Source organism: Solanum pennellii, chromosome 5, assembly GCF_001406875.1.
Source record: "Solanum pennellii chromosome 5, SPENNV200".
Lineage (NCBI taxonomy): Eukaryota > Viridiplantae > Streptophyta > Magnoliopsida > Solanales > Solanaceae > Solanum > Solanum pennellii.
The window spans coordinates 5,375,448-5,398,997 of NC_028641.1; the positions used below are offsets into that span (position 1 = coordinate 5,375,448).

Below are 23,550 nucleotides of genomic sequence, written 5' to 3' on the forward strand. Positions count from 1 at the left end.
ACATTAATAACCAAAAGTAACTTTAAACGAACATGATACTTAGCCTACGACTGCACGTAACACATGTTATCCGTGTATCATGATAAATATATTAACAAATAAATTATAAAAAAAATGAAGAACAATATCAGATATTCGTATCACATACATTTTGTTATTATATTTTTTAACTTTACAAAATTGAAGTTATGCTTTATTTTGTATTTTGCCTTTACAGCCTTTAGACTTGTCTTATGATTGTACAATTGCTTCACTTTCATAACAGAAATATTTGTATCTGATATGTAATTTTCCACCTCCATTTTCTGGTATGTATAGAAATCACCAATTTTTTATTCAACAATGATTAGAGTCTTTGCGTCGATTTTCACCTTCATTACACAATTGCACTTGTTGTTGCATCGAAGTTTTGTATGTCTTCATCACTTTTATCTAATGTATCGATGCATAAGGGATACATATATCGAATCTCACCTCATGTTTCTTAATTTATATGTACAATTTCAAACTCTTTTCATTTCGAATACACAATAGAGACGAATTACTTTCTACAACGTATCTAATCTCAATATTTTTTTAATTCATCGATATCCAATTCAGCTGCAATTGCTGAAATAAGATTCACGAATGAAATATTTTTCCCAACTACTATTCCATCACTTCTGTATCGCTTGTATCTAACATCACTTTCTCATCATCCAGAATGCCTTAACAAGATCAAAATGTTCATTACGAACCTTCACAAACTGCGTTCTAAACTTTTCGAAGAAAAGGGAGAAGGCTTTATAATTTGAAATTTCTAATTCAATTAGAGTTTTATAAATGACTGATTGGTTCAAGGAAGAAACGTACGCGTGATTTGTGAGAGACAGTTATAATTTCTGTTTTTAATTCCTTATTTAACGCATTAAACTGATAACAACAGCTTATTAACTAATGCAGTCGCCTACAATATTATATATCAGAAAGACACTAAAAAGAGATTTTTTTGTAATTTATGAAAGAATAGGGATATGAAATACTTTATTTCTTATACTATGTTATAAAATATTTGGCATATCTACAAATTAATAACCAATAAACCTCAAAATCAAACAAAACAAACCGATACGCTACCCTAATTTCATTTTACCATCTTCTAATTGTGGGCCAAACAAATCATATATGGGTTTTTAAGTAATGGGCCTAGGATTTTTGTTGGGAAATTTTTCAAAATGTTAATATTTTCACATTTAATAGGATCCATTGTCAACACTTTTAATATTTAGTAAAAATGTCAAATATTTAGTTTATTATGTATCTTGTTTAAATTTTATTTAAAGAATATAATTGTTAACTAACAAAAAGGAGAAATTTAGGGGAGATAATTTTTTAAAATAGGAACAATTGCTTAGAAGTCTCATCAGTTACAAAAATTCAAAAGTAAACACAAATTCAAAAAAAATAAACACGAAAAACTCATCCCACCTGTTCATCAAATTTCTAGTATCGATTTTTAAATTTTCATTGATAATACTCAATTTATGTTGAAATGAATTCGATTAAATCGCGTTTTAAAATTTTATATTTTTTAGAATATTGTATCAATCTCAACAGATTGTAGTATTTTCATTATGTATGCTATTCTTTTTCTAGAATCATGTATTTTTCTTTAATCGTATTCATATGTAATGACTATATTATATTGGAATACAATTCGTAATTTTTTTGTGATACAAATTAAAGAAATTTTTTTTTTTTGCAGTTATGTAATACAATTTTGATCACTAAGATACAATTTTAGTTTCACTATGCAAGTAAAATATCAATTCTAATTTAAATGGTAAAGTGAGCACATAAAATACAAAATTTGTTGATATACAATTATGATGAAAACACAATAAAAAGAAATACAAACTTTTTGTCATTGAAATTGATACTAAAATACGAAATGAGCACAAAAATACTCACGTCAGTTGGAATACAAAATTGACTTTTTTGGTATATCATTATGATGAACACAAAAAATACAAACTTTTCTTAATACAATGTGAGAATTAAATACAAAATGATCACAGTAAAATACTCACCACAATTTGATATTCAATTTTAATTTGAATTGTAAAGTGAACACATAAAATATTAAAATTGTTGGTATACAATTATGATGAAAACATAATGAAAAAAAATGCAAACTTTTTGTCATTGAAAATTAAGATTGAAATACAAAATGAGCACAATAAATACTTACTTCAGTTTAAATACAAATGTGACTTTGTTGGTATACCATTATGATGAATACAAAATTAAAAAAAAAATAGAACTTATTTGCATACAAAGTGATATTGAAATACAAAATAAACAAATTAAAATAAAAAATTATCGTCATTTGTGTTTTAAGTTTCAATTGCTATATTTGAAAAATAGAACATTGTTGATTAAGTTGAATACCTCTAGTAATTCTCTTAGGTTCTGCCATTGGAGAGTGATCTAGAGTTTATCAAACCGAAAAAGTGATTTCAACTACAAACAACAATTTTGAACGATTTATACAAAAATAAAATCATAAAGTAAATATTGAAAAACGGATAAAGATTCATATTTTAATAAAAGGGATTGTGTGAATATCTTTATAAATATATTTTTCTGGAAAAAAAGAAGAAGAAGAGAGGCAGATTTTGAAATGGAGAAGAATTGGAAGATGAAAAAATAAGAGAGAAAATATTTCATTTTTTTAAATATATATGAATGAGGATTAATTGAAAAATTTGTAATAAAAATGAAATAAAATAGGAAGTAAATTAGAATACATAATCCTTTCTAAAATAATGACAATTTTGACATTTGACTAATATTTATAAAGTATGAAATTTTTTATTAATTAAGTTAGTTATTTGACTAATTTGCTAATTTTTCCATTTATTTACTTGGATGAGATAAAAAAAACTCACAATAATTTAACCAAATTATTTTAATTTTTGCCCGTATATTAAGGGAGAGCAAATTAAATGCATATCACATACTTTAAAAACATTTTTAATTCCTTTTATGGTTAGTAGTTAAAATTTTAATAGTTCTTTGACTAACCTTTCCACATAGTACAAAGAATTTTGTTGACCCATTAACCAAATTTAGAAATGTATAAAAAGCAATCACTGAAGTCTAAAATAAGACTATTGTAATAACTATTTTCTTTTGCAAGTTCTCAATGCTAAATACTATATAAGGTTGTGTATAATAAGAACTAAGAAATACTCTGAAATTCTTAAAAGATTTTATATTTTACATAAAGATGGGCAAAACTTCGATTATGGCAGTTTTTGTTATTGCTTTCTTGATTGTTTCTTGTGGTTAGTCTATTTTGTTTCCTCTTATTGTTTTCCCTTCAGATCAATTTATTTTGTAATTTTTTACTTTGTTGATACGTATTGTAAAATGCTAACGATTATTTTTTAACTTTTTAGATGTGGCGATAGGCATAACAAGATGTCACACATCAGCAGATTGTCCGAGTTATGAAAATGGGTACCCAAAATGTATTTGTATTGAGTTAATATGTATATGCCGTTCACTCAACACCCACTCTGTTGATCATGAAGATAGTGGTTCAAGTGGCAAGTATTAACCTTGAAAATATTTCTATAAAGTTATATTGAAAATGTCTCATTTCGTCTTGTTTACATGATGAAAAATTTGCAATAAAATAATTAGTTGGTTGCATCATGATATGAGATTTTTGTTTCTTTTACTATTTTAGATCTTAGAGTTATTTTTTCCCGTCTAATTAATTTATCGTGATTATTATAAAGGAAAAAATGAATAGATATATCCTATAATTTTGTAACTTAATGAATATATTGTTCGTGGTTTGATGCGTATATAACATTATCGTTAAAAAAAATGATGCATTTGTGTAAAATTGTAAACAAAGAATAAAATTTAGGAAAGCTAACTCTACGGTTCGTCGTTAATTTATTTCAAAAGAATAATATAACTAAGTATAGGCCAGGTTGGGCTATGATTCATCGTTTAGTCTATATTAACTCAATCCACCGTAACTAAGTATATTTTAGGCAAAATTAGGGATGACTCATTTATTGATACAGTCCATCTTGATCCAACCTATTTTAGTAATCATCGATTTGTCACACCTAGTAAAATGACCTTAAAAATGATGTGCATTAGAGAGTTTGTGGCGAAAATCATTCCTTAATTATGATTCAAATTTAATGTACATCCTTGTATTATTTAAGTGAACAAAAAACATTTTTATACTATTCAAAAATAACCAGAATCATCCCTTAGTCTATTTTTTAAAGAAGTTGATTAAATCACTAAAAGAATATTTATTTTTAATTTGATCATGTCTTAGCCACGACGAATAGATCAAAGCTACCTAAAAGAATAAGGATAACAGATAGAAAATGAATATTTTATTCTCATATTTTAAAGTTTCTGTTGTTAGTTTATATGTTTTTGCATCATCAAGTAAATTAACTTGCAACAATAAATAAGTAAAATATTTATACAGTAGTTAGAAAGATTATGTAAAAAAAAACATTTTAAAAATATTACGTGCAATTATTTAGAGATTTTCTTTAATAAAAAATACATATGTAGTACGTATATACTATATATATATATATATACACACACACACAATGTGATTTACATTTTATACAATATACATAAATACTAACAATTAAGTGAAATTATATGTAGGCGTTATGTAGTGAAAATTAAATAATAAATAATTACTTTATTTGAAATTTTTGAAGTTGGAATTGTAATTGACCATATTTTTCACAAAGAATTAGAATTTGAATATATTTTATCTAAATATGATTTAAACCCTCAATTTCTAAAAATTAAAAAAATAGACCAGCTTGACTTGCTTAAACATATGTACATATATTCATTCGACGTGATACATTTTTTGTTGGTGGCGTGAATTTCTTAAAAACATAGACAAAATAATGAATCTTGCAACTTTGAAGATAATACAAAAATATTTTTTGTTCACTTATATAACACAAAAATGTATCTTAGGTTTAGATCGTACTTTAGATTTAGTTTATACATTAGAAATGATTTTAACCAAAAATTCATGTATTAGACCCATTAATTTGTGATTTATTGTTTCGTTCATTTTAACCGAATTTATTTAACCCAAACTGCATAGTTGACACTCATAATTAATGTAAATTTCTATATTGACTAACTTAGAAAAAAACCAAAAAAAAATTGTCAAGGTTTGTTATTTATTATACAATAGACATTTATTCTTTGGTCAACTTTCCATAGACAAATATTTGGTCATCATGGACTATGTACTATATATATAAATGTGGTGGTCAGAATCATATTCTAAACTCAAAAAATTATTTTATTCACAAAACATGGCCAAGACTTTGTTATTGACTGTGTTTCTGGTAGCTACCTTCTTGGTTATTCCACAAGGTTTTGTCACAACAATTTATTTATAACTAAATTCCTCTTAGAATTATGTGTTTAAGATGCTAACTAGTTTTATAATATTTCAGATGTTGTGGTAAGTGAGACCACATGTAATAATGTATCAGATTGTCTTCCAATGGTATGCCATACTGGGCGTCCAATGTGTGTACGAGGCATATGCAGATGTCATCCTGAAGGTATTTTTTCTCTTTTGACACAATTTATATCATTAGGGGTCACACTTAATATACATGTAGATATAAACTTAGACATCGGGTGTGTATAACTATAATTAAGACTAGCAACAGATTGGAACGGGATCATCGGATCGGTACCGAACCGGAACGGGATGAGTTGACCGGTTCGTTGAACGGTACCGGAATGAAATTACCGGGACGGATATTCGGTTCACTGTATACTGGGATGGAACCGGAGCGGACCAGAATGGAACGGGATGAAACATCTAGTTATTTCAGAAAATGATTTTTTTTTTAATTACGAAAATATAAATATTTTTTTTTTATTTTTCTAAGTTTAAGTTAATAGTTTTTAAAATTTATAATGTAATTTTTTTACTTAACTTATTTTAAAGATATTTTTTATAGAAAATTTTACTTATTAAGTTTGCAAGTTAAGTCTGATTAAGTTTTCAAGATTTAAATCTTTTGAAGTTTATAAGTTATTACTTATTACTTATTAATATGTTATGGTTTATAAGTAATATCTATATAAATAAATTAAATTTATAATTTTAAAAAATTAAATAAAAATAAGGATAGAAAAATTACACAAATTAAATAGTATCAATTCAAATTTATTTAAATTTGTATTATAAATTACAATTTCAATTTACAACTACTAGTAGAGTGCATAGTTTACGCGACCACCTTCTAGGAAGGTTCTGTTTCAACTAAGTCTCGAATGCAATACTAATAGGGGGTAATTGAGTTACTTGGGTAGTATTTATTATTTAATATAAAATATAAATTATAATTTATAAATATATAATATAAATTAATTAATTAATATATAATATAAATTAATTTATAAATATTAATTAATCGGAATCGGATAGGAACCGAAATAAATCGAGATATACCGCTACCTGTACGCTGGTACTAAACATCGATTCTGTTCCGTTCCGTGTCTCGATTCGAAATATTTCGTTCCGTCACGTAGACAACTGAACCGGGACGAACCGGACCGATACCGATACATCCCGTTCCGTTGCCCAGCCTTAACTATAATTCTCTCGAAATTATGTTCTTTTAAGATGCTAACGTGTTTTATAATTATTTTATAAATGCAGTGACAGGTGATAAGATTCATACATGTAATGGTTCGTCAGAATGTATCAATTAAAAGAAATGTACGATTGGATTTCCAATTTGTGTTGGAGGGGTATGCAAATGTGGTGAACATTAAAAATGTTACAAAAAATTTATTTGTATTTGCTTACATAATTTAATCAAAATATCTACTTTTCTATGAAATAATATTATCTTTAAGTATTGTGCTAAATACTAAATTGAATTTTTTATTAGAGTTTTCATCATTGTTAATAAGATTAGTTTAATCAGGTCAACAGGCTCAAGTAATATAAAATCAAGAAAATAATTTTAAACTCACATTAATTCATTGTGCGTCATTGAAAAATATCGAATATTCAAAATGATGGTATTCGACATAAGTGATTATTATTATATCAAGAACATTAAATAATATGATGCAGTAGATGAGGTCACTCCTCTTTTAATTAGAGTTTTCGAATTTGAGATTTGAATATGAAAAAAATTCGTAAATAGCACTTCTCTCAAAATGGGTTTTATGTGGCGCAAATCCAAATTAAATGAGTTTCACTGTGGATATCGATCATCGAAAAATCCAAATTAATTCAGCTCCACTATGAATACGATCATCGAATGAAAAATTAAAAAAATGGATTCTTACCCCATTATCAATCATGTAAAGATCTCAATTTTTAAGCATTGCATTATACGAGATTTGTTATTTGAAAAAAAATTGAGCAAATTTCTATACAAAAAGTGTACTTAATAGACTTATTACTTTCCATAAACCAAAGATTTCTTTAACCAAATTTAATTTCAAGACTTTTTAATGAAAACTTTTGTAATTGGGAGTAACTTTCTCCTATAGAAGGAAAATTAGTAGGTGAATAATTTAATTTAATTTATTTAATTGCATTATCTTTGCACAAAACAAAAAAAATCACTTAAATTAACATTTTTAGGTGAATTATTTAATTTAATTTATTTAATTGCATTATCTTTGCACAAAAAAAACAAATCACTTAAATTAACATTTTTAGGTGATTTTAGAATTTTAAAATAGTGTATCACCAAAAAATTATATTATCATACGAAATTGTTGCATTTATTTTCAAACTAAGTACCAAGTAAAAGATTTTTTAAAATAACATCTTTAAGTATGTAATAAATTGACATGAAAATTTAATGAATGTGCTAAAAAATAATTAACAAGTTAAAATAAATTTCAATACAAGCAATAATACAAGTAACAAGATAAATCAAGATAAATATGTACAGTTCAACAAAAAAAGATTATTTTATGAAACAAAACGAGCTTTAATTTAAAAAGGGTGATATCTTAAATAATTATTGATTTGTAAGGATGAAATAAAATTTATGCAATTATTACTATTTAACATTGTGGTAGTAAATATTATTGATTCTTACACCATGAGAAATTATGTAAAAATCCCTTCTTTTTTTAAAAAATATTGCATCATACGAAATTTGGAAGAAAAATCTCTTCATTAAGAAAGTGATATTTATTTGACTAATTACTTCCCACAAACCAAACAATTTCTCTAAAGCCAACTTTAATTTCAAGATTTGATTACAAAAGAAACTCCATAAATCTGGCTTGTATTTATAGAAAAGAAAATTACCTTTTAATGAACTAACTATTTTATTATATATATATTATGGGGTAAACATCAATAATCTTAAAGTAAAAATTAATTATTTTATACAATATGGCCAAGACTTTAGTGACTTTGCTTTTGGTAGTCTCATTCTTGATTATTTCACAAGGTTGTTTTTTTTATTTTTTATTACTATTTTGTATTGTTTTACTTCTTTCGAGAGTTTTTCTGAAACAGTTTTTCTCTAATAATTTTTATTATATTTAGATATTGTGATAGGACGAATGTGTGATTGTCGGACTAGTCAGGATTGTCGTGACTTGAAATGTAAAGGTGCACTTGGAACTTGTGTTGGTGGATCTTGCGTCTGTTTAGCACAATTTAACACCAATCAAGAAGGTCTTTTCTAATGAATTTTAAATATGTTATCTATTTTTATTTAACTTAATTATCAATATACATATCTGATCGAACTCGTTCATTTGCCGCTACTAACTATATATTATGAATTTTGTGATTTTCAGAAGGAATGATGGAAGCATGCACATATACATGTCAGAGTAGAGAAGATTGTAGTGAATTTATTAAATGTGATAGAGGTATACCAACTTGTGCTAATGGAGATTGTGTATGTTTATGAATGACTAATTACATCTTTATTTCATCTAAAGAATAAGTTAATATGTAATTTTAAAAAATTGCATTACTTATCTTAAGTGTTTAATGAATTCATTTTGTTAGTTGAGGGGCAACATTTGGTGAGTTATTATATAATGTTTGCAATAAAGAGGATCCCAATTTATATTTTAAATTAAAAGGCTTTCTTTGATAGTACAATTTTTCGATTTTGTTTTCTTTGGAGTTATTTTTGAATTATTCTGAGTGATTTAGAGTGAAAAACTAAAATACTTTTTATTTTTAGTGAGTTAAATAAAAAAAATTGAATTTTATAGCGAAAATACCACGTAATGCCACTCAAAAAAAAAAATCATAAGTCAAATGATTACTTATTTGTTTTTTCAATAACATCCTCCTCCCTTTCTCTCATTTAATTCTCATATAAATAAAATAAAAAAGGCTTTCATTAAGGTTAATTGACACAACATATCCATACAATTTAAAGTTAGTTTATTTATATTGTTTTCAAAGTTATAATAAGTAAAATATAATAATTTATGTAAAATTTTTATAATATAACAAGTATTGTATTTCAACTATTTATAGAAAAATATGACATATAAAAAAAATTGAAGGAATTACTTGCATTCGTTCTAATCAAGATTCTCCCTTTATTTCTAATTTTATTTTTTTAATTATCATTTTGATAAATTAAGAATGAATTTTTTCTTTAACAAGTATATCAAGTATATCAATTAAAAATATTAAACTCAATATGTCAATTATTATTATTAAACTCAATATGTCAATAATTATTTTCTTTAACAAGTATATCAATTAAAAAAAAGCATTATAAACTGAGGGAGTATTAATCATGAATAAATAACTTTTTTAAAAGGGTTCATTTATATTTTTAGCATTCATCCCCTGAACGTATTCAAAATTTAAATTTATGAGTCTTTTAAAAAACTCTTTAAAATAATAAATATCGTCAATCTGGATCAAGTGAAATTTAAATACTATTTCCATTTATTTGTATTTATTACTTATTCTTAAAATAAATTTTCATTTTTACTTATTTTCAAATCATTTTTCAAGATATCATTTTACATGTCAATTATTGTTTTCTTAACAAGTGTATCAATTGAAAAGAAGGCATTATAAACTGAGGGAGTATTAATCATGAATAAATATATTTTTTTTAAAAAGGTTAATTTATATTTTGATTAAATAACATTTCTATAAAATAAATATCAACTTTTTGATTAAATAACATTTCTATAAAATAATAATATTTCATACTTTCAACATTAAAACAATAATATCGTCAATTTGGGTCAAGAGGTATTTAAATACTATCTCCATTTATCCGTACTCGTTACTTATTCTTAAAATAAATTTTTACTTTTACTTATTTTTCAAATTATTTTCCAAAACATCATTTTATAATAAAATTCAAGAAAAAAAGCCTTAATCCATTTTGTCAATTAATAGTTAGGATCAATCATATCACTACCATGGGTCCGAAGAATTTACCTAATTCCAGCCTCACAATATTGATTATATAAAAATCACAATTAATTAGAAACAATGTTTATATAATATATATCAAAAAATGCAAGCAATGTTATTTTCTTATTCCAAAAATATCCTCAGCCACCGATGAATAAAGAGACATCAAGTGACAATAGATAATAAGAAAAACACTTAATGTAGCACCATGCTCGTATAATCTATGTATAAATACAATAGACCATGTATTTTGGTGCTCAAATTCAATAAATCATCTTCAAATAATCAAGTGTACTAGCCGCAATCCAAAAATAGTGCTAACTAAAAATAAAAAATGCTTCGAAAAAGGCAAATATCAAAAGCTAAAAAAATTAAATTATAGAACTATCTATATTTCTTCTACACTTTACAACAACAGCGGAATCAGAACTTTCAACGAGGGGTTATTCAATCCTCTACAATAAATATATTTAAAAATTGTTATAATTGGTGGTTCCGCCCCTAATTAGGAGAGAATAAAGTGTATGTCGACCTTATCTTACGATTTACAAGAGGTTTCTCGATAACCATAATTACAACAGAATTATACAATATATTTTTCGTGATAATCAAGTAGCACAATCAGAGAACTTTGAAAGGCATATGATAAATAAATTCAACATATAGATTTCAGGTGACAGTTCTTCATCATTTTGATTTGCCAAATTCTCAAAAGTAAAATCCATTAAAAACTTAGAAATATGCAAATACATCTTTCAAATAATAAACAATCCACAATTGAAAAAAAAAAATTAAATCAATGCAATCAGAGAACTTTGAAGGCTAATATATGAATTTCAACATATAATTCAGCTTAAATATTCTCATCATTTTGATTTCCAGTCTTGAATTCAAACATAAACACAAAATCTAAACAACTTCAAAAAAAAAAACTTTTTTTTTAATTTTGGCAAAGTAGAGCTGAATAAATGACTAAATATTCAGCCAGTATTTTCACCAAAAATATATCAATTTTGCATCAGAAAAAACCTTTATCTCGTGTTTTCTCTGCAATAAACCTTATAATTGCAAAGGGCTATTTGATGCAAAAATTAAAATTCAAGATCTTATTATATATAAAAAAATATATATAGATATAGATCTAAAAAAATAATATAGATATAGATCTACCTAGAAGTAGAAGCAATCCTTCATTGAAAAAAAGTTGATAGCCAGAAGCCATAGCGGCGCTCTTTAGGGGTTGAATTGATAATGTTATTTATAGGGAAATATTAGGGATTTTTGGTGAGGGTGGTAAAATCCGACCCGACCCGCATAATTTGTTCAACCCGTTTAAGGTTGGGTGGGTTATTGATATTACCTATTTATTAAATGGGAAAACTACGCGGTTAGACAAATTTATATTACATAATTACTCATTATAGCTATAGTTTGCTACAATAATTACGTGGGCTGACTTCGAGTTTGTATGATTAGTCACGTTTGTATATGTATAATTCGCCATAATGTACAAATATATACATATAATATACAATTAACCTATATACATATACAATTCCCCTCCCACTCTTTTCCCCCCTCTCTCTCTCGCCTCTCTCCTCCCTCTCCCAATCTATTGCCATATATACAAATGCATATGTATAATATACAATTATATACATATATAGTTCACCTCTCTCCCATTCTCTGTCCTCTCTCTCTCGCCTCTCTCCTCCATCTCTCGATCTCGCTCGCCTCTCTTCTCCATCTCCCAGTCTCTCTCGCCTCTCTCCTCCATCTCTCAATCTCTCTTGCCATATATACAAATACACATGTATTATATACAATTATCTAACCATTATACATATAAAATTCATTTTTCTCACACTCTCTCTCTCGCCTCTCGCCTCTCTCTCCCAGTCTCGCTCGCCTCTCTCCTCCATATAGTATGTAGCTACGAATTGTAATTATCAAATTATAGCTATGGAGAGTAATTAGGCTATTTTTAAGTGGTTATATATGAAAGTTCCCCTTAAAACCAATTACATAACATGTCTTCATCCAAGTAAATTTGGGTTTTTTGATTAAAATTTAAAGTAAAAATTTAAGGAATCCCATAGTATAGTGTAATTCAATAATTACATTCTGTCCCGACAAGTTTAGTAATTACAAAAAATCCCTTAAATTTGTTGAGTCGTGATACTTTAGACTGTAGTGATACATGGTAACTTAAAACTGTTAAGAAAAAATAGGGGATAAAAACGGTAAATTTAATATTGTTACTAAAACAGCTTAATTTGTGGTAACAAATCATTAATCAGCATTAAATTAGCACTTAATTGGATATTAATTTCAAAATTTGAAAATCAAAGATCATATCACTTTTTTTGAAAACAAATTTTTTTTAAACAGTCTGTTAAAATTGGAGCTAGCGAAATTTTATTGTTGTCGCAGTTGATTTTTGAAGATGAATACTTCGATTTTGATGAGACATTCCGGAATTTGGGTGAACGAATTGCAGTATGAAAGTTACAAAATTGATGGAATCGTTGTTGGAGATTCAATTTCGTTTTCTAATCTCAAAGCAGCAATTGCGGCCGAGTTAGATATTGATGTATCAAGGAAAGAAATTGAAATTCGATACATTGTAGAAGGTAACTCCTGTCCGATGAAACTTAAGAACGATATGAGTGTTAAACTATATTTTGAACTGAAAAAAAACGAGCCTGGATTTTCAGTATATCCATTATGTATTGACACAATTGAGAAGAATAGTGGTACTGTACATAACTTTGATGGAAGAAGTGGAGAAATAACGTGTGTAGAAGGCACAACAAATGATACACAGGCTTTGGCAATAGTTGAAAATAGCTTATTTGAGTCACATGAAAATGCAGAAGTTGGAGTTGCAAATGTTATAATCAATTCAGATATTGTTGATGTGAAGACAGGTCAGATATATAAGGATAAAGCAACACTTGTAGATGTGATGACGAAATATAAGATAAAGAACAACTTCAATTGCAAAGTGAAGAGGTCTGATCAACAAAGGTATGACAGTGTTTTGATATTTTAATGTATCATGTGTTGTTTTTTAATTTAATTAGTACATGAAACATTACTGTTCTATATGAAAATCTGCATGTTTCATATGTTATTTTATAATCTAATGTATCATCATTTCAGGAATTTGTTTTTGATACATTGAAATAACTATATTTGATACTTGAATGTACTACTACTGATATAGTAAGGACTGTATCAGTTTAAACAGTCATATCACAAATAGTGGATAATTTTCATTAAATTTTGATACTTTTCTTAAAAATTGGTTGATACTTTTTGTGTGATTCATTGTTTGATTACTTTAAACATTATTGTTGAATATATTATTATATATGATGCATTTGATATGTGTATTAATATGCTTAAAAAATGTACGCAGCTATGTGTTGGTATGCTTTTCAGACAAATGTGGTTGGACTATGAAGGCGTCGTGCAGGAAAAAATCTGATATATTCATTGTTAGAAATTTCAATAGTGAACATACGTGTCCTATGAGGGAGAGGGTATTAACCAAAGTCCAAGCAACAGTCGGATTTGTAAGTGGAGTGACAGCTCCAAAATTGGTCAATTATAAACGAATTTATACACCAAGGGATATAATTGATGATATTAGAGAATATTATGGTGTTGAAATATCTTACCAGCAAGCATGGCGTGCTAAAGAACGTGCACTCTCCATGATTAGGGGAAAACCATCTGCAGGATATAGACGGATGCCGCGATACATACACATGTTAAAAACTGTGTATCCAGATTCTTATATAAGAATGCATAAGACTGAAGAGGATGAATTTATGTATCTGTTCATCGCCTTAAGACCATTCATTAGGGGATTTAAATACTGCAGACCAGTAGTTGTTGTGGATGGTGCACATCTGAGTGGAGCTTACAAAGGGACATTTGTATCAGCAAGCACACTTGATGGCGCAGGTATTTTTTATTTATAGTAATGATGTCTTTTTATATATTACGTATCAAATAATATAATGTGTGTGTAATCAGGTTGCATATTTCCATTGGCATATGGTGTTGTTGACACCGAAAATGATTGTTCGTGGACATGGTTTTTCGAACAGTTCAAACATGCATTTGGCGATAGAAAAGATATGTGTGTTGTTTCAGATAGAAATGAGAGTATCATGAAGAGTGTAAGGATTGTGTTCCCCGATGTACCTCATTATGCATGCATCTGGCATCTTTGGAAGAATGTATGTGGAAACTTCAAAAGGAGCAGAAAGGCCATAAGTGATCTATTCTACTCTATGGCCAAGGCATATAGAAAGGAAGATTTTGATAAGTTGATGGCTAAGGTTGATAGAATTGATCACAGGGTTAAGGAGTACCTTGAATATGCAGGTTACGAAAAGTGGTCAAGAGTTCATGCAACAGTAAACAGAGGTAGAATGATGACTTCAAACATTGCAGAATGTATCAATGGTTGTCTTGTTGAAGCACGCCAATTAACTATATTAGAATTCTTGGAAGAGGTTAGAATTCTTTTTGGATCTTGGCATTGCAAAAACAGAGAAGTAGCCTCATACACAAAGGACACATTAGGTAGAAAATTTGAGGAATTGTTGATTATAAACGCGGCTAAAAGTTCAAAAATGGAGGTATGTATCATTATATAATACTTTATATTATATGTATCTAATTCTGTGTATCATTATGCTTTTTTTAACATGATTTGGTTTTTAAAAGTTATATATTTAAAATTTTTAATGTACACAGGTTGTTCCATCATCTGAGTTTATTTTCTCAGTTTATGAAAATGGAAGAAGATATATTGTTTGTCTTGAGCGGAAAGTATGTTGTTGTGGTAGATTTCAACTAGATGAGATACCTTGTTCACATGCAATCGCTGTATTGAAAAAAAAGAATGTCACCGATATGAATCCGTATTGCTCTGATTATTACAAGCCTGATGCGTTGGCAAAAACATATGAAATTCCAATGGTGCCAATGCCAGATAAGAAAGATTGGTCAGATCCTAAACACGTGGTAGCTGAAACTGTGTATCCACCTAGATACAGAAGATCATCTGGACGACCAAGAAAAAGAAGAAGAAAGAATGCAGATGAAAAGATTTCGGTGAACACAAACTGTTGTGGACAATGTGGACAAGAAGGGCACAACAGAAGAACTTGTACTTTCTACCCAAAAGAGAAGTGAATTAGTCGTAATGTTTCTATGATATCAAGAATAATTTATAACGTAAACATTTTATTGAATTTCAGTTTTCATTACAACTGCAAATTGAACACTTTGTGTTTAGATAAATAAACTTACAAACATGTGGTAATTAAATTTGAAGTCGTGCTTATGATTATAAATACTTTCTTATTATTGGTGTTGATAAATATACTTGTGTCAATTTGTTTTGAATATATAAATCTTATGCTACAGTAAGATATATAATTTAAGAATTAATAGGTAACATAATGTACATGATACATATGGTTTATCTAGTGTATCATGTACTTTTATTGTGTGTTTTTGGTACACATTGTTTATATAATGTATCATGTACTTTTAGTGTGTATCATTGGTTTGCACAATGATACATCTCCATTAGATAAAAAATACAAAAATATTATTGAGGTTATTGTGTACTTTAAAATGACTATAAATCATGTATCATGTGAATTTATATAATTTAACTTGTGTAATGCTTTTTTTGTTATGCTTTTATTGAAATATACAGTAAATAACTTTCCTTTAAAAAAATAATACCAATTCATATGAATATGCTATTCAATTTACCTAAATATCATGTAAAATTTAAGGATTATAGTGTAACATATTGTACATGATACATACGGTTTAGCCAATGTATCAGTTATTTTTAGTGTGTGTTTGGTATATATGTATCATTTGGTTTTGCCAGTGTATCGTCTCAATTAAATAAAAAATTTAAAAATCTTTATGTCTATGTTTAATTATAAATACTTTGATTATACTTTATTAAATGATTTAAACCTGTGTGGGGCTATAATATGTCTGATATTTATATTTTCAATATAAACATATTTGTTACGTAATGTGAAAAAAAATATTCATGGAAATTGACAAAACCAAAAAAATAACATTAAAAAGGATAAAAATAGTTGTTCAATAACATATAAAAATAATAAATATAACATTAAAACATTGTTTTATCATGAAATGCTACACTATGTGAACTAAATCTTCTTCTGGTGGTGGTGTGACTACGCCCCTGGATTTTGGTGGATCATCATTGTCGCTAACATATCCGCACTTAGCCTTCTCACTTCCATAACTCCACAGCAATGCTCCATATCTTTGACGCAGGTAATCAGGATTAAAATCAGCATATGATATATTGATTTGGTCACTGATATACTCGGCAAATGCAGTAACATATAACCCACAGTCTCTACAAAAAATACAGAATAAATTAAAAACTTAATGATACATTAAAAAGGGCAAATGAAAAATTCTTGATACTTACAGGCTATCGCAATCCTGTGTAGGGATGTCTTGTGCAAATTCTATCATGAAAGGAACTTGAGGCTCCAGAAGTGAGCCACTATTGTTGTCTTTATATGCATGACAATCAGCAAATTTTGTGCGTTCATTTTCTTCAAAAAATCCACTGTCAAGTAGGTATGAAGGAAGCATTTTAGACAACATCTTGATCTCATGAGGAATTGTTTGTTTCCTTGTGCTAATTGATGAGTCAAAAACCCTTATCAACCTGTTTTTCAACTCAACAACAGCCAACACCCAATGGAATTCTTGATCACAGTTAATTGGGATGTAGACCTCATCTACAAGATGCCATGGTAAAGCAGCTGGTATTCCAAACCCTTTGATGATGTTAATTATTGACCTCTCATGTACAGATACAACTGAAGCGCGATCAATATGTTCTTGTGTAGTAAGACTATCATCATCATCGTCCATGTAATATCTATCATAACAGTTTTTTACATGTGACATGAACAAACAGTGGGTTGTTGTGTATCTGTATTGATCCATGCTGCAAAGTTTTGATTTTTTACGAAGGTAGTAAAAAATCACATCGATGTGCTATAAACAAAATGAAAACATAGTAATAATTATATACATCTAAACAATATAAAAAAAGAAATATAATTATGTGAATATAGTATGATACTTTTGCAAATTAAATAGTATGATACTTATACAGAATGTATCATTGCTAATTAAATAGTATGATACTTATACAGAATGTATCATGATGTTATAATATAGTTATGACTGATACATATTTCATAAATAGTTTAATATTTTACCTCATCAGACCAACATTTGTTTGGCTGTGACATGGCATAAAACCAATTCTTGTTCATTGGAAAAGCAACAACAAAGTCCATCATCGTAAATCCAAAAGAAGAAGATCTTGATCTGTATTTATCGTCCGATGGGTTCCTGCATATATGATACATAAGTTTTCAATGTATGTACATGATACATAACACTCACTTATTTACAGTTTTTATATAACAAAGTATCATGAATTAGTTGTATATAAAATGATTACGCCTAACACTGAGAAAAAAAATGTATAAAACTTACTTATTGTTATGATTTTTTAGAAGCCCCCTCAACAACCAATTCATGTAATCCTCAATAAGTTTCGGCGAAACTTTATCTGCAATGCCACATCCTTCGAACGGGAAATGGAGTCGAGTCATATCCTTCAATTTCTCTTTTCCCTTTTCGCTTGACCCAAAAGAAGTACAATATGGAGATTGAATCCTTCTCGAAGGCATTCTATTTCTATGCGCAGGAGTGACTGCATCAGTTTTAACAGCAATCTCCGTTATTGGAATATCAGTGGGTAATTGACTGTCGGTCAACAAGTACTGGCTGCTAGTTATATTCTGCGGATCGTAAGAATATAATGGTCTAGCATTGGTAGCATCTTTACCCAAATCTTTGATAAGCGCATCTATTGCTGCTTGAGTTGATGGCGATATTGTTGTTGAAGTTGAAGAATCCTGTATAATATGATGTAATGATTTTTAGAATAAATTTGTGTGTAATGAAATTGTGTGTCATAAATCAAAATTGAAAAATGTACCGATGAATCCGTTGTTGTTTTTTCGGGCAACACATGAGGGATGTTGTGCTGAACATTGTCATCAACGGCTTGGTCCATGATATGTTCATTTAAATCTTGGTGCGACTGATGTGCGTCACCATCCTGAATATGCAGTTTTGAAATAAAAATTGTTAATATAATTTGTGCTGATACGTAACATTGATTACAATCACATGATACATAGTATTGAGTAAATATGCATGATACATGACAGAATATAAAATGAGAAAAACAAGTGATCATGATACAAAGCATTGACTATATGTGTATGATACACAACATACCCAATGTATCATAAACATTACCTTTGGATTATCACTGACTATTTGTTCACCCTCATTTACGGAAACACCAACACCATCCACATCGACATCCCCTGCATCGTCGACGATATGATGCTCACCATTTTTACCAGAAAAACCACCACCATCCTCAGCTACACCACCCATATCATCGAGATCAACTGGTATTTGCTGAGATGTTTGTTTGTCAGACTGAAATGTGCTTGTATCAGCCTGAAAATTGATGTTCTCTTTGCTAATAGATTGCATCAGCTGGGAGTGATTTGCTTTTATCAAAATAATCAGTTCCTCAAATTTCTTGTCAACCTAAAAATTGTAGATACATTTAGGATAAATAAAAGTTTGTTTAAAAATAACAAAATAATTTACTTACGTAAGTTTTCAAATGTCCTTTCAACTCTTCAATATGAGGAATTATATTGTTGACATTCTGTGAATCTGCATATCCATGAACATCAGCAGCCGGGTTCTGAGAAACGTCTGGAACAGAACCATGTACATCAGCAGCCGATTTCGGTGACACTTGTGGAACAGAACCATGTACATCATCAGCATTCGAATGTTGAGGCAGACTTGACATGGAAACATGTACATCATCATCCGGTGTCGGAGACACATTTGATTGATCAGGCTGGTTCTGTTCTGACACCTTCTTTTTTTGAATAATCGATTTTTTTCTTCTTTTTGGCGGTGGTGGAGGAGATGTATCAGACACTCTAGAATATGTCCTCAATAACTGTTCGGGCGGTTTTGTGGAGAAATCATCTAAATCATCTTCCTCGTTTGGTTGTACTAATGGTATTGATGTAGAATGAGCATGTTCAACTTGAGCAATATCAAAAGCTTCAATTTCCTCTGCTGTTGGGACAATGTTTGAACATGCATTCTGAATGTATCACAAACACATAAGATAATTTAACTGTTAGATACAGTAATATTTCATAATGTATCACAAAGACATAAATAACGATATTCCATATACAAAAATAAAATTTTACCTTTTGGAAAATGGTGGACATAAGCATTTCAAACTTTGCCTTTTCAGACACAACTCTCCAATTGCATATTCTTGGGATGACATTGCGTTCTCTCACAGCTATTTCTGAATTTAAATTGGATGCACATTCGTATATCCAAACATTTAGTGCATATGGCATCCCATATAATCGGTACAACTTTTTACTAACGTCAAAATCCTGTCTAAGTGAACCAATTAGTTTGGAAAATGATAGCTGACCCCAAGGAAAATGTTGATATCTACCATCTTCAACCATTAGAAAGTCGACAATAGATATCGCTGTGTTATCAATAGTAGCTAATACAAATGTACGAATAAAGAACAGTATAGACATTTGGAGTGCATCCTGATTGCTCTCCCAATTACCCATCTTAAACCTTTGAACTAGTTGATGCTTTGTAACACTATTGACTGCACCAGGGAAATACTTTTGAAAAAGCATACAATTAGTTTGTTCTGGGTATTTGAAATCATTGGTATTTCCTCTGACCTTAAGTCCTGTTAATAATGCAAATTCATCTATACCAAATTTCAGGACACACCCGTTGGAATGTCTAATATGCAACACATTAGGGTTGCTTTGTTCCAATTCTAAAAGCAATAAGCACTTAGTTATTTGGCCCTGAAAATTACATTTAGAAATGTCTAAAAAGGGTCCAAAAATTGTATACTTAAACATTTGGATAACATTCTCCCCTATGTATTTTTCAAAGTCCTTTAGGAAATTGTTGTTAAAATTGACAGCAAACCTTATGGGATGTGTTGGTATCTTTTTAATCTTGTACTTCAGTGGCTGCAATTTGAAAATAAAACCGCAAATTAAAACGATATAGAAATATAACTACTAAATAAAACAACTAATAACTTACTGATACATGGTTTCAGTTTTCAGAATTTCATACTATATGAAAAACATGTGATACATGTCTATAACATGTATCAGTGAATTAAATAAAACATTATAACATGTGATACATGTCTAATACATGTATCATAAACAGCGACTAAACAACATACACAAAGAATCTATATGTATCATCAACTATATCTGATGAAGCATTTATTAAACTTAATGAATGATACATTATAACAAGTTTCAAAACATGTATGAGTAAATCAACTAAACAACTAATAACTTACTGATACATGATATCATACAGGAATTCATACTACATGCAGAACATGTGATACATAGCTACTACATGTATCATTACATTGACTAAACAATGTACACACAGATTCAACATGTATCATCAAGCACATATTATACTTTACTACAATTATTGAATGATACATTATAATAATTTTCAAAAACCTAATGATACATATAAAATATTATGAAACACAACAAATTCACGTATCAGTTGACCATCTAAAACACTATACACCCTTTTTAAAATGTATCAGCAAGCACACTTGATTCCTTAAAAATTTTACTAATTTAAACAACACCATTTTTAAGTACCAAAATACTAACCCGAGACAATGTAGGCCTAACAACAGTGTTTGCTGCTTCTTTTTTCCTTTTTTGTTGTATTTTTACAACCTTTGATGTTTCGCCATGGTCTTTGTTTGAATCCTTTTGAAGATTCATAGGATCATGCAAAGACTTTTTCCTATTTTCTTTCCAATTATCATCATCGGAATCATATATCCTTCTATTAATTGACGGATCCATTACTATGAAGTAATAGAACAATTAACAAAAACGAAAAAGAGAAGAATATACGAATTGATGATGGATTAACTATAAAAAGGGTCTGGGTTCTTACGATTCAATATTAGGAAGAAATAGTCGAATATGGATTAAGAATAAAAAGAAGAAAATAGAAAAATCTGCTGGGTTGAGAAGATTCAAAGTTATGAAGAAATAGTGGGATGAAGACGATTAAGGAAAAAAAAAGAAGTGAAAGGTGACTTTGGTAAGAACAAAACGGTAGAATGCAGTGGAAGTTACCCTGCTTCTATATTTTTTGAATTTTGAAATTCAAAATTTCAAAATTTGTTCTTTTATTTAAATTTAATTAAATTTAATAATTCAAAATTAAAAAGCTGATTAAAAGGTTGAGTGTTTAAATGGAAAAAATTTAAAATTCAAAAACTGATTTAAGAGGTTGAGTGTTTTAATGGAGAAAAAATAGGCATTAAAATTGGTAAATGTGTATTATAGGAGAGAGAGTGTAATGTATCTAAAAACTTACACTAAAATAAAAAAAATAGGGAATTATGTAATATTTAAAAAAAGTAGGGAAAATTGGAGAATATAAAAATTATAGTTGTGTATTTAAGTTATTTTTCCAAATTTAAATTGTTTGTTATGTTGATCGACTATAACTCATCCAAATATGACAGAGCCCGTCCAACAGTCACTCATAATTTTGATTCGGTTCATTAACACTTCTTTATACTAAACTAATCGAAAAAAAGTAAAAAAATATTAATATCGATTAAACTATCACACAATTGCTAAGAGACTATGACATCTAAAACCTCAAAATTCTGAGTTGATCTTTCATATACCATTCAAATTAAAAGACTTTGTCAAATAAATATATACGCAAAAATAACAATTAAACTTTATTGCCATCTGTTTCATCAAGTAAACATTATATAGTAAATTGCTGATATACTCCTTAAATATAATCCTAAGATCTCAATTTTCACATTTGCAAAACCCTCCCCAACATAATGGCTTATCACATGAAATATCGCAATCTTCTTTGCTCTTACAAGGCACATGATCATCTACAATAAAAATCATAAAAGAAATTTAGTATGTGCAAATACATATATCGTTGAACAATTTTATTATAAAAATTATCAATACATACATCGTACCTTTACGATCATCGGAGTATGTCTTGGGTGGTAAACATATGCAAACACCACCAATACAATTAGGAAGAAGCCATTTTTTACAGTGACAATCCAATTCACTTTGACATGACTTTCCTAACACAACACCTAAACATTATAAAACTTGTTACATTGTATATATATTATATATTTATAAATTTTTAATGGACCTTATTGTATAAACTATAAATTCCAACATAGTTAGAGACATAGAGATATACTAACCACATGAAATGATCAAGAGAGTGACAATCAAAAACACACCAAATCTTGAAGTTTTGCCCATATTGCCTATGAGAAAACTTTTCTTTATTTTTTAAAATATTAGTGTGCTTCATATTACAACATTGTATAGTATATAATTTATTAATAACATGCTTATCTTTCTATTTACTAAAACAATTTATATTATCATGCTATTTACTATTTTTTTCCAAATCTTGAAAATTGTTTTTAGTTGGTCAAAAAGGATTATTTGTTCAATGGAAGGTTAGTCGAAAATAATGTAAAGGCATATAACTAATATATATAAATTGGGGTGAAATAATTATTACATACTTTAATTATGAGGGGTCCTAGCATCCTCATGAACTTATTTTTTAAATATTATTTACCTCATCATTTTCAAGCAAGAAAACAAGTTATAGCATGTTGTATAAATACACTTATGCTATATAAAAATATTGAAAATTTTAATGTCTTATTATATTTAATTCTCTTAGATTTAAATTAACCAGGATTTATTGTTCCTCAAGTCCCAATC

General features: G+C 28.3%; 2 protein-coding genes, 1 long non-coding RNA gene and 2 other non-coding genes across 5 annotated transcripts; 2 read left to right on the plus strand and 3 right to left on the minus strand.

Moving 5' to 3' along the window:
- Positions 1–3,218: 3,218 nt before the first annotated feature.
- On the plus strand, positions 3,219–3,705 carry LOC107020088. The gene is made up of 2 exons (XR_001456788.2): positions 3,219–3,329; positions 3,444–3,705. It is a non-coding gene; the product is annotated as an uncharacterized LOC107020088 (long non-coding RNA).
- A 7,386-nt stretch (positions 3,706–11,091) lies between these two features.
- LOC114077402 lies at positions 11,092–11,171 on the minus strand. The gene has a single exon (XR_003578708.1). It is a non-coding gene; the product is annotated as a small nucleolar RNA R160 (small nucleolar RNA).
- Positions 11,172–11,274: 103 nt separating this feature from the next.
- On the minus strand, positions 11,275–11,350 carry LOC114077401. Its single transcript, XR_003578707.1, has one exon. It is a non-coding gene; the product is annotated as a small nucleolar RNA R160 (small nucleolar RNA).
- Positions 11,351–12,938: 1,588 nt separating this feature from the next.
- Positions 12,939–15,691, plus strand: LOC107020179. Its single transcript, XM_015220470.2, has 4 exons — positions 12,939–13,504; positions 13,899–14,449; positions 14,522–15,132; positions 15,251–15,691. The coding sequence occupies exons 1-4, from the start codon at positions 12,939–12,941 to the stop codon at positions 15,689–15,691; spliced, it is 2,169 nt and encodes a 722-aa protein (XP_015075956.2).
- Positions 15,692–16,607: 916 nt separating this feature from the next.
- Positions 16,608–21,938, minus strand: LOC107019228. Its single transcript, XM_015219784.2, has 9 exons — positions 21,409–21,938; positions 19,912–20,724; positions 19,287–19,799; positions 18,917–19,219; positions 18,591–18,713; positions 18,083–18,507; positions 17,800–17,935; positions 16,992–17,572; positions 16,608–16,916 (listed from the first exon to the last, which is right to left on the minus strand). Exons 1-9 carry the CDS (start codon positions 21,607–21,609, stop codon positions 16,688–16,690), a joined length of 3,324 nt encoding a protein of 1,107 aa, XP_015075270.2. The 5' UTR covers positions 21,610–21,938; the 3' UTR covers positions 16,608–16,687.
- Positions 21,939–23,550: the final 1,612 nt, after the last annotated feature.

What these genes read in the sequence shown, in the direction of transcription:
- LOC107019228 (XM_015219784.2), bottom strand. Translation starts at nt 21,609, where the DNA reads ATGGATCCGTCAATTAATAGAAGGATATATGATTCCGATGATGATAAT. An exon ending in TTAGGCCTACATTGTCTCGG is followed by an intron (nt 20,725 to 21,408) that starts GTTAGTATTTTG and finishes TTCAAATTGCAG; the next exon opens with CCACTGAAGTACAAGATTAA. An exon ending in AAACAACAACGGATTCATCG is followed by an intron (nt 18,508 to 18,590) that starts GTACATTTTTCA and finishes CATATTATACAG; the next exon opens with GATTCTTCAACTTCAACAAC.
- LOC107020179 (XM_015220470.2), top strand. Translation starts at nt 12,939, where the DNA reads ATGAGACATTCCGGAATTTGGGTGAACGAATTGCAGTATGAAAGTTAC. An exon ending in AAGAGGTCTGATCAACAAAG is followed by an intron (nt 13,505 to 13,898) that starts GTATGACAGTGT and finishes AAATGTACGCAG; the next exon opens with CTATGTGTTGGTATGCTTTT. An exon ending in AAGCACACTTGATGGCGCAG is followed by an intron (nt 14,450 to 14,521) that starts GTATTTTTTATT and finishes GTGTGTAATCAG; the next exon opens with GTTGCATATTTCCATTGGCA.